Source organism: Chaetodon trifascialis, chromosome 3 (assembly GCF_039877785.1).
Source record: "Chaetodon trifascialis isolate fChaTrf1 chromosome 3, fChaTrf1.hap1, whole genome shotgun sequence".
NCBI classification, from domain to species: Eukaryota; Metazoa; Chordata; class Actinopteri; order Chaetodontiformes; family Chaetodontidae; genus Chaetodon; species Chaetodon trifascialis.
In genome coordinates this window covers 32,281,478-32,293,923 of record NC_092058.1, presented here as the reverse complement: position 1 = coordinate 32,293,923, position 12,446 = coordinate 32,281,478, and the positions used below count along the sequence as shown (strand labels likewise).

Sequence of the window (12,446 nt, the reverse complement as noted above, 5' to 3'; positions counted from 1 at the left end):
TTGGATGAACTGATTCTTTAAGCATTACTGACATAACCACAGCTACGATCTTTACCTTATATTGACCAAGAAGGTTTTGTTGTGTAAACCTAAACAAACCTTAACCATAGAGGTGGCCATTCCACCAGCCAACAGCACAGTCCTCCTGATAGGTTTACAAATCATAAAATGGATCATCGGAATACTTGTTAAAATACCCACCTATTAAAGTTAAAGTCAGCACCTCATAGTTATTGTTTAATTTCAAATCTATCGTGCTGGTGTTCAGAGCCAACATAGCAAAAATGTCACTGTCCAAATACTTAGTCCTCACTTACACTGGTATTAAAATGTGACCTGCATCCAGAGATGTTTGCTGATAAAGAAAAAGACTGTTAATGCAAGGTGTCAATGTGTTGTGATCCTAATGTGATCAGATCTGCCTGACCACATGTGGAGGTAGTCCGGCTGGCATTGTGCTCGGATGTTAGGTAGGTGTAAACGCAATCATTACATGTTGACATCTGTGCAAAACATAACTTTTATATAGATATTTGTTTTTAGCTAAAATAAAATATAGCTTGTTTAGTGAGTGAGCAAGGAGGTGCCTAAAAAAGACTTCTAACTAAATGATATGTCTAATCTGCCCCATAAAAGCGCAAAAAGATGGGTTACTCAACAGAACTGTGTGAAAAATGAAAGCTACACGGTTGGGAAATGAAATGCCACCTCAAATTCCTCATGCGCAGGTTTTTCTCTGGTGGACAGAGATCCGATCTCAATAAGCACACATTAAAAATACCAGGTGTAAACACAAAGGCTAGATCAAGTTGTTTATTATACAGATAACGTATCCAGATACAGATCACATTTCAATAGGGCCTCTGGGTTGCGGATTCAGGTGTGGATTTGCTGTTAACTTATCAACCCATCAGATACAGTGTGCAGAAAGGTGAGCAGTACAACAATTGGCTGATAGAAAGTACCTCAATGGTTTGATGTCTTTTGAGTGTGTCAGGAGTAAATCAGAAGGACATCTCTGTATGCACCAGTGCCACTGAAACGTTTCAAGATTACATCTCTAACAGCTAATTAAATCAATCTAGCCAAGAGGCAGAGCCTTTTTCAAACCGCGTGCCCCAGTCGCATCTGCCAAGCTTGCTTTCATTTGTTGACCGTACTGCACCAGCGACTTCAGTGAGCCAGAGGCCTTTAAGAGAGTCTTTTATTTCTGTGACTTCAAAATGTCTTCAGAATGAGAGAGGGCAGAGTCAGGAATGATTCAATTATCTGATTAGGTGCATTTTTGAGTAGAAGACCAAAGGTGGGGAAGTCACTTAGAAAATGGGAGTGAGTTTCCGATAACCTTCCTTGCATAACCAAATTTAAACTCACCCATCTGCAGCATTCACAAAATCTCGTGAAAATGACACCATTAACATGACTACAGAATCAGGAAGTCAACTCTCCATGTGTGCTATTTTTCTACCTCACCTTAAGTTGACAGATTCTACTGGGAGCTTAGTATGAGTTTGTTATTATCCAACAATTGGATCGAATTAACCATGCTTTGAAATGCTTTCAGTGATGGATAAAATGCATTAAGATGCAATTGGAATGGCTCTAACAGACAATAATTAATTAAAATGCATTGCAAATGAGCAATAGAAGATGAGATTTTCTTAGAGCAGGATTAAAAGGATCCAGGTGGTGATAAAGGAGACTCATTTCCTTTCATACCTTTGAAGAGACCTTTGGACCAGTGAGGAAAATAAATCCCAAAGGAGACAAAGGACACAGACATAAAGTGGGATGGGTAGAACAGAAAGACAGTCATGAGACAGATGGATAACCAGATATGCTACATAAACAGATACTGAAAAAGGAGGTCTAACATTGTGGATGCAGGGAGATGAGGAACAACATTAAAATGTATATAAGGGTGGAGGTAAATACATTTAAATTATCATAATCCTAAGATTTGATTTGATTTAGATTTGAATTCGATGGGCAGCATAACATGTGTCGGTGTCCTCTAACTCCAGCTTCTTACAACTTAGGTCTTGTTTTTGTAGTTTTGGCTGTCATTTGTTTTAGTTATAACACTGAATTCAGTAAAATTGCTGCTATATTGGAACTTCACTTCAACAAAGTTTGATGGGGCAAGAAACACAAGCAAGAAATATGAGCAGTCAGACAATCAGACAAATTTTAACAACCCAGTATTCTAATTAGTACACAGTGGATGATTCCACACCTCATGATTTATTTCATCCACTCATCCAGCAGAGAATGTGGAGGTCATGTGAGCTTCACCTGAGGTGTCACTTATACTACTTCATTACACAGGAAAACTGTGCACACAACTACAAGTACAAGTACAGTGGGTCAAAGTTGAAGCAGGAAGTGGCACTGTAAACTGTTATGTGTTTACAAAGAACACTTTGAGTAATCATTTTACTGTTCACCTTTGTTGCCTGTGTTTCTTGCCCACCCATGTGATGTTGCTGCGTTCCCGGATCTCAGCAACTCATTATGTTTCTAAATGCTGATGGGCAACTACAAAAATAAAGATCCAGGTTGTAATAAATTGTCCTGTGTGTTTTTCAAGTGGGATGGCAAGTAAAACCGCTTTTACTATGAGATTTAATTATGTTTCATTTTTGCCCTGCGCACTAAAAGTACTGAAGATCATCTGAAAGAAGCCATATTACAAAACAAGCAGGAGAAAACAGGAGAGGATATGTTCAGAATAAATATTATGTCACATCAAAGTTTACTTTGAGGTATTTTCTACTTTCAAGATTAATGAATCTAAGGTCGTAACGGATTTTGGTTGGATCTTTGAAGTGTTTGTTCGGTCTTTTGTCCTCCAGATCTTCTTCGGCTGTTTGTTGCCCAAATCTGTTCTTTAAGGGTGTCAAATTGTGCCAAACATAGATTGTCCAGCATCACCCCCTTGTCCTCACTCCAACCCAAATTGATTTCCCTGGTCATCTTTTGCCCTATGCACCTGGTGGCTGAGGGTTTTTAAATGTCAGCCGGCAGAGGAAAAAGAATGCAATTAACCTCTAGAAGGGTGAAAAATATGTTAGTGCCTTAATTGTAACAAAAACGGTGCAAAACCTCTGATACTGTTCACTCAGGCTGCATTCTGGGATCACTAGTCGTCTTGTACTGCTGGAACAGCTGATCCATGAACAGCCTAATTAGTTTGTGGGAACAGAAGCTTAGAGCTTAGAGAAGTTAGAGACAAGGTTTCTAGGAACTGACTGTTCCATATCAATCAATACCCGATACACAGGCAACACTACACATTATTACATTAAGATCAATGTAGTTGACATTATGTTAATGTTGCTCCAGTGTTGAGCTTGATAAAAAGCAGCTTCAAGCCACAACTTAGAATAAATGATACTTTTCCTGTGCAGCAGTGGGCCATGGTCTGTGTGTTCTAATTGACATTTGACTGGTAATGTAGAGCATATTAGCAGAGACAAGCTCCATCTACCTCAAGAAGAGCTGAACCAAGAGGCTTGAACCTCAACACAGGCCCGAACAGTCTCAGCAGTTACTCTGCAGAGTTTTTGGGAGATAATGCATAGAGATATCATTTCCCTTCCCCCCTGGTCTACTGTGAATTGTTGTGTAATTACATAATTTTGTATGTAGCAAGTAAACAATTTTAAAACAGGACATTTATCACCAGGGTGATGGAAGACATTTTGGGATGAATTTGTTATTCGAGAGTACAGTATGTCTCAGTTTTGAGTCTAAAATTTTCCCCATGCATAATAAACCCAAGATGTGCTCTGAAAGACTGAAAGAGGAACTGTGGAACTGTGACTCGTCACCAGTCAAGCAGACTTAATAAGGAATAGTTCAGCATTTTGGAAGATACACCTATTTGCTTTCTTATTTCTGTACAATAGGGGCTGCACGGTGGCGCAGCAAGAAGGTTGCCGGTTCGATCCCCGGGTCAGGCGGGGCCCTTCTGTGTGAAGTTTGCATGTTCTTCCCGTGCATGTGTGGGTTCTCTCCGGGTACTCCGGCTTCCTCCCACAGACCAAAAACATGCTCATTAGGTTAATTGATGACTCTAAATTGTCCGTAGTGTGAATGTTTGTCTGTCTTTGCATGTGGCCCTGCAATCGGCTGGCGACCGGTTCAGGGTGTACCCCGCCTCTCACCCATTGTAGCTGGGATAGGCTCCAGCCCCCGCAACCCCGAAAGGGATAGGCGGTATAGATAATGGATGGATGGATGGATTTCTGTACAATAGTGAGATGAGCAGATCAATGTCAGCCTCATGACCTATTTGGCAGACAAATAAGCTATCTAGAAATAGCTCAAATATGTTGCTATGCTATATTTTTATTTTGGGTATTAATCAAGGAGCACACATACGTACAGACTCACACACACATACACACACACGGAGCTACTTTTGGACAGAGGCAATCTAGCTTTTTATCTTATCTAGTCTTTATGCTATGCTAAGCTAAATACCTCCTGACTCCTCTCAGATCACTCTCAGTAAAGAAACAAGAGTTGTAATGTGTTCAATGCTTGCAGTTTTTTTCTGTTGTCTGTTTATTGTGTTCATTCACTGACACTGTCTCTTATTTGCTGAGTCTGATGATTTGATTGTTGACATGGAGATAGTTAGGTTGTTGATTGGATTGACAATTTGACACCCATAAAGGAACCAAAGCCTGGTGCTCAGCTGTATCTATGTCCCTCTCTCTGCTAATTACATTTAACACTATGCTGTCTATGATACCTTCTCCGTCTATCGCATCTTTCAAATAGTGCTTTGTAAAATAGCGCATTTAGTTGAACTGCTGACATCATGAATGAAAACTGACCAAAGAGTCAGCAATTAATCAGTTAGATTGTACCGTTTGCTCTCCCCAAATAAGATACAACTTATCCACCCCCCACTCTCCCCAGCTCAGAGGAAACACCTGCTCCCCAACATGCACAGGCCAAGAGAGATGCCGTGCCGAATCCAAAGTACCTGTTTTCGTTTTCGTTCCTGTCAGGGACAGATGACCCATTTCAGCATGGGGAAAAGAGAGGGACGAGACGTGAGGAAACAGGAGACAGCAAGAGAGAGGAAGTGCAGAGAAAGAAAGAGGAAGGAAGGAGGACAAGCTCCACATGATACATGCATGTAAATCCTTGCATGCACACCAACACAAACACACACAGAGCTGAGTGGACTTGAGGGATTAGCACCAGGGATGGAGTCTGGGTCAGAATCAGAGTAAAGCAACGACCTTGACTGTGAGAGAGAGGGGTTGGGATTTAATGTTAGACTCACTATTGATTAAAAAACAAGACAGGATCTCACATACTGGATATGGATTAATCACACAGTATTAACCGCAACATCACATCTCCAGTCGTGATAATAAATAATGGTCGCACCTTTTTTTTTTTAAATGACCCTGTTCGCTTACGAGTCATTTTTTGAATTGCAATGTCATCAGATGCATTGCTGCATCAATCAGTGACTGTAAGTTCACACTTTTACTGAAGGCATTTTACACCAAAGCAAAGCTACAGAATAAGATACAATGGGCTCTATTTTCGACTCCGCCGGCGCAGTGGTACTTTCGAGCGGCGCAGGCAGGCACACGGCACATTTGGTATTTTGGTAAACCGGGGCGTACAGAGGTGTGCCAGGATGGGCGTTGCGGCGCAGTAGGGGGGAGGTGTCGGCATAATGAGCAGCGTAAAAGTGCGCTGAAAGCTCGCCACCTCAGACCTGGTCAACTCTGTGCGCCAGCGGTGCAAGTGGATTTTCGTAAACCGGCGGAGACGTGCGCTCATGTCACCAATACCTCACAGTCAGGTTTCCACAGTGTCTGGCATTTCACTGCGATCAATTATTAGCAACAGCCGCGATTCAATGCATCTATCTGAGTCAGCACATACAGTCAGACCTAAATTTATATATTTTGATCAGTATCTCATTTGACGACATCACAAGCGTGTTCGGCACCTCACTCACCCTGACCGAATGTACACAGGTGAAACAGGGATGTGAACTAATCAGTTAACGTGGCTGTGCCAACCAGAAACAGCCGTGACATCCTACAGAGCATATATACTGCATCTATCTCAGAGCACTCAAGAGACAGAGAGAGACAGACAAATGGAAAAATGTAAGTGATGATCGTTGTTCGCTATTACCCACGTCATTTCATTCCAAATACAAATGTTATCATTGTAATGCTTAACGTTATCTACAAAGATGGAGTACATCATTGCTTTGAGGAGGAGGAGGAGGAGGAGGAGGAGGAGGAGGATTTACCATCTAAGGACCTCATATTTAGATATTTAGATCAGAATCAGAAATCCTTTATTTATCCCCGAGGGGAAATTGTTTTTGTTGCAGTGCTCCTTTCAAGAATAGAATTAGAATAAAATTAGAAAAGAAAGAAAATAGAGAGAACTATATACATAAAAAGCAAATATAAAAACTAAATATTTATATTGAGTTTATATATATGTCAGGAGACATGAGTGATGTCAGTCTCCTGGAAACTTGCCATGCGCCTAGCCAGCGGTGTTCTTAAAGGTGAGGCGAGGAGCTGCTGTGATTGTTGAAGATTTGACTTGGCTGTGCCAAACCCACTTCACGCCTTCTCCCCTCCCTCTTTCCAAGTTGCGCCGCTGGGTGGAACTGAAATGAGAAGGAGGTGGAGATGCGCCGGTGGCGCAGCTCACGAAAATACCAAAGTCTGTGCTGCCACGCCCCATCGGCACAGAGGACCTGACTTTGCGCTGCGCCTGTGCCGCGCCGGTGGCGGAGTCGAAAATAGAGCCCAATATGTACGTATACTCCTTAGTGCTTTGGATATGTACAACACAGATCAGAATACTATAAAAGCATCCTTGCTGTTATGTGTATTGATATGCCATTATTTATGCTGTTGTCTTTTCATCAATAGGATCTGAGGCTCATTCTACAATTTAAAGTTTTAGTGCCACTCTCACACAGCTGAGTTAGAACATGTACTAGATTTGGAAAGCATATTAAATTGAACATGTTTTTAGTCAAAGTGGACAGAAAACGGCAGACTCATTCTTCATAAATAAGAATGAAGCCACAGAGATCAGTGGGACCTGGAAGGAGCAAAGAACACATCACTTACCAACACAGACTTAACAGACATGTTCTGCAGTATATACAGTACATCATCACGTGGCACAAATATGGCCAACTGTATATGTTGTAAATGTTATTCTTATAAAAGTCCACTGTATAACTCAGTATGTGCGTGCTTCACAAGACAAGATTAAAGAGCTGGTGTCCAGATTCACAAAGATGGTGTATTGCAGAATGGCAATCAATTCCAGACACAATTGTGCTTCAGCTGTTTGAGCTATGAAGCTTTCATCTATGTCCACACTAATACAGGTAGATATGAAAACGCTATTTAAGTGTCAAACACACTGCTGTCTACCCTGCATTTTGATATAGTTTTTGCTTGCTGTCCACAGAAATGTCAGATGAATAGGAAACAGGTTCTTCATTCTCTTTGAGTTGCCAAACAAATGTGCACTGGAATAGCAGTTAAGATTGAAGTTCTTTGACAGATGCAACTGGTCTTAACAGATTACATTTATCTTCTGTTGCCTTCAATTTTCCCTTTTTTTTTTTTTTTCATCTTTTTAGTTCACTTTCAGCCAATCAGACAATATGGACGGATAGATAGAATATCATCGGTATATCTATTTTTTTGTTGTCAGTCATTAATACTACAAACTGACAAAGGCTAACTTAGGATATTAAAGGAAATTCATACAGCATCAACTAAAAGATGTGTAAGTGATGTCACACAACATTTTCACATAAAGCCTTTTTGAAAAGCTTCATTCTGGGGTAGAAAATGGACGCTTTAAGATAAAAAAGATGTGCTTTAAAATGTATTGTTATTAGTCTTGAAGGAGCCCTGTTCACTATGATTCATTCCCAATTGGTCTAATCAGCCATGACTAATTGGTCATGGCTGATACCTCTGTGCCCTAATGCCCGTTCATAATTGAAGTGTTGTCTCCTCTGATCTGATTATCAAGGATGAAAATCCCCCTCTGTGCTTGTATGACTTGCTGGCCAAAATGCTGCATCTCGCACCAATAATAGAAGGCCTCCTAAACAGACAAAATCTTTCCGTCTCAGTTCAAAAGATGTAGAGGAAAATGGAAATGAATACCATCCTGATTTGAATATTGAAAATCAGTTTTTAACAACAACAACAACAACAACACAGCTTTCCTGTTGTGTAAAAAAAAAAAAAAAACGTAGGTCATTGTGATTTACTTGTTTTAAGGATATAATATTCTGATGTTTTCTGTTCAGTCCCATAATTAATCTCTGCTTGAATTTTTTTTGAAAGTAAGCCAAACTATATAACCGTTAACACATAATTTTCACTAAACAACATACATTACCATCTATCTGTAATATATGTTGTTTACTATCTAATAACTAATGTATCTATTTGTGTTTTCATTTTTCACAAAACAGCCACCGTGTGCTGTACTGCAGCTGGTTCTTAAGGTCTCTCTACTGTACTCACTGCCATAGTCTTCATAAAATATACAAGATGAGACATGGCCATAGCAGTTAAACAACCTAATCCATTTATCACAAATTCCAACCACTAAAAATTAATCAAATTAACATAAAATGAACCACTTCAAAGTGTCCACACAAAGCTAGCCACTAGGGTAAAGTGGTAGAGATGTAATTTAGACATGTTTGCTGTAATGTAGGACTGGGAGTTTGATGATACTTACTGGTAATCAAAGGATCCATCCTGGTCTTTCTGATCTACTGGGTCCAAAGGTAGATCTTTTTTGTCACGGACTAAGGAGAAAAGAACAAAGGTGGCATTTTCAGAATTTTGCTGAATGCTCCACTGATCTCATGACTAGATTTGGTACAAAAAAACCATCCATAGGTTGAGCGGTTCCTGGAGTTAGCTTTAACATAAAGTCCTTCTGTTAGTCCTTATCTGGTAATTTAGTTCCATATATTTGTCTTCAGCCTTCTCTTATTAAACTGTTAACTAAGACTGTGTCCCAAATCCACACTCATCCCTTAACCCTACACAATAAATATCATATAAAAATTAAAGCAAGCAAATGTGGACAGTGTCTTTTTTTGGCAGTTCATGAATAAGAAATGAATGTACTCTACCATTTTCCTCTAACAGGTCATGACATAAGATGCTTGTCAAAAGTGGATACTTCAAAAGTAAGGAGTAAAATGTTATTCCAGTTGTTAATGACTTGTTTTTATTGTTTTCTGAGCTGCTGCCACAGTAATCCATGTATAATGTAGTATTGTATGCACTTTTTAAGACTTATAAGCCTGTCTTAGTAGCAGTTGTATAACATTTGGTTGGGTTTGTGTCAGTGCTTCGACTTGTGTGAACTCCTCTCATTAGTTGTTTTCTGTCTCTCACTGTTGTGTTATTATTCTCTGATTAGTTCATGAGTGGCTGTTAGTTCTTAACTTTACAGCATCAGTTAGGCACCCACCTAGATATTTTGCGAAACCAGTCACGCAACCACCACCTAGACATTACAGAAACTGCAAAACATTAACACGACTCAATTTCAAACTATTACACTGTCACACACTGTAGCTCAGCATCACTGTTGCATGAAGACTGTTTCAATTTTGGCAGAACAAGGAACATAAAGCTGTAACTGTATTCTTTGAGTTGTTGTTTTTGAAGTGCATATTAATAATTGTTTGGGAGTAATAAATAGATTGAATGTGCTATTAGATAAAATATTGAACCAAATCTACCAATGTTAGCTGTTCTACTCTGATCTGTCAAATATTCTGTTTGTTTTGTATTCAGCATTGTGATGACCTGCAGTGCTGGCATTTTGAATATTGGTCTGTTGTTTTCCTTCTAAGCAGCCATACAGGTTTCTGCACTTCCACAGTAAAAGAACAAGTACTGACATTGAAATACTTACACAAATACACAAAGCATATTAAAGTTTCAAAACAGTTGAATGTGAATTTTAACAACTGCTGTCAGCAACCAAAAAATGCACTAGTTACAGCTTTCAGCAAAGCTTACATTGGCTTGTAATGGACCAAAGTATGAAACATGTATTTGCACAATTAATTACTAAAACCTAGATATCACACCAAATATAACAGGTCAAACTTCAAAATTAGTGCCATAACCAGTGTTTGCCACTTAAAGAAGTAGACAACTGTGTACATGAGTTTAGGAGCATTCCAGTCTGTGACTGAATGACTCCCTACAGTATTTGCTACCTTGCAACCAAAATGTCAGACATCTAATGTCTAATGTCTAATGTCATCTAATCAATTTAATAATCACTTCAGAACAATCAATTGACTTTGGTAAGAAACATCCAATCATAGAACATCAAATTCTGTTGCCATGTGGGTAATGGCAGACAGATGTTAGAGTATGAGCTGTATCAAAGCTGCAGTGTCAGTCCTTACCTGGGTATTTGCCCCCTCGACTCCTCTTGATGAAGCAGACGATGAGGAGGATCAGTATGATGAGGGCAATGGCGCACATCAAGCCAATGAACCAGCCTTGAGTGGCTATGTCTACCTGGTCAATGTAGGCTGGAGACATACACAGAACATACACACATGGTAGGACAGGAGAAGAGAGAAAGAAACACAGCAGAAACACAGTGAGTGTTTTTCTGGACCACAATGAGTCACAGCTGCCACATCATACAATCTGCTCTCATCCCAGAGTGCTCAGCAGAAGTCAACAACTCAGAACAAACATCTTATTACTCGCGCCCAAGCTCATATCCAGGATGATGTTGTACAAAGGATTCCATCCATATCAATAAAGGGTTTGTCTCCTTTTCCATTACACAGTGTGTGAATTTTAATCAGAAAAGCGTGGGAGAGTAGGTTTGTGGTGTGAAAATAATATTAATAATAAAATCGCCTCTGATAGACCCAGAAAGATTTCAGTACCACCTGGAACAAGACAAATTCTTAGACAGTTGCCAGAAATTCTAACTTGAATAAATACCAGCACAGAATTTGGACAATAATAAAAGCAACATTTCTAATATTCAATTAAAAATGAACTGATGCTTATCAAAATGGGAGGTCCATTATAAAAAGCCTTTTGATTAAAAACAAAAAAAATCACTTTCCAAGCAGAGCAGTGTTTTTACTGTGTGATAGGAACCAGATAGGAAACTCCCATTGTCCTAATAGCCAGCTAACTAAACAAGGGTTTTTAGTTCATGTAGCAGTGGCCATTTTGGAGGCCTGTGGCTGTTAGGCACCTACCTAACAAACTACTGACCTACCTACCTATCTGTGTGAAGTGCGCAGTTACTGACATATCTAATTGAATTTGTCTATTGGTAGCATATTTAAGAGTAAATTATTGAGCATTCAGAGTGTAATGCCTTGAGTTAGCTTGCCAGCTATTTAACATCTGCCACCTGTTTGTTCGGGATAGGACCAGAAATATGACCTGACATAGGTGCAAAGTCTTTAAAGCACAGTAGCTAAACTGACATTTTTCATTACGTAAAGAATTTATAAGCACAGTAAGCTTTGCTTTTTTCTAATGTTACAGCTTCTACAACCCCAATTCCAAAAAAAAGTTGGGACGCTGTGTAGAAAATAGAATGTGACAGAATGTGATCCTTTGCTAAATTTTTTGACATACTCAATTGAAAACAGTGCAAAAACAACATATTTAATGTTTTATCTCACAAACTTTCCACTTGTGGAACACTCCACAGGTAGACAGGTCCATTGATAACATTTGATAGTATCATGATTGGGCATAAAAAGTAACTTAATGTGCCAGATGGTTTGTTACACGGAACCATCTGGGAAGTCATCCACGGAGACTGTTTGGAAAAGGGTAGGCATTTTCAAAAAATACTTGGCAGGTAATTGGACGTATATCTGTCTATATGATGTAGTTAGACAGTGCCATTCTTTGTTCTTCTTTAAATAAATACTCTCCAGTTCTGATGTAAATCATGCTGTAGCAGTATTTATATTAACTCTTTAGGAGACGCCATCGTTGTTGAACAAACAGTAGCTTCTCTTGCTGTTGGCACACCTAAACCATGCTCGCCTGGAGCTGCCAGTAGACCCTCAAAGGACCCAGACTACTCCAGCCCACTGTGGTTCAGCCACAAGCACAAAGCACATGGCAAGATGGATTCTCAGTGCGCATGATCTTGTGTGATTTCACAAATCCAACTGCCTCGCAAGGTAGTATGAAAGGAGCATGATTGAAAGGCTCAATTGTTCACAACCAAGGATGGGGTGAGGTTCACCACTTGTGAAACACATGACTGTATTACGGATAATACTATATGGTCTCAAGAACACGGTTGTCAATAAACATATCAGTTCATAACATTTTTTATTTACCTTTTACACACTGTCCCCA

The 12,446-nt window shown here is 39.6% G+C and overlaps 1 protein-coding gene across 12 annotated transcripts in view; it reads right to left on the bottom strand.

The window, feature by feature from the left end:
* nfasca (neurofascin homolog (chicken) a) overlaps nt 1-12,446 on the bottom strand; it is a 145,587-nt gene that overhangs the window by 8,692 nt on the left and 124,449 nt on the right. For 11 of the 12 annotated variants that reach the window (XM_070958894.1, XM_070958893.1, XM_070958901.1 and 8 more), the window contains 2 exons: nt 10,496-10,624; nt 8,794-8,863 (listed from right to left, as the gene is read on the bottom strand). In XM_070958894.1, the coding sequence (XP_070814995.1) occupies nt 8,794-8,863; nt 10,496-10,624 (199 nt within the window). Of the gene's footprint in view, nt 1-6,825; nt 7,117-8,793; nt 8,864-10,495; nt 10,625-12,446 lie in introns of those variants that run through there. The other variant, XM_070958900.1, reaches the window with a different exon arrangement.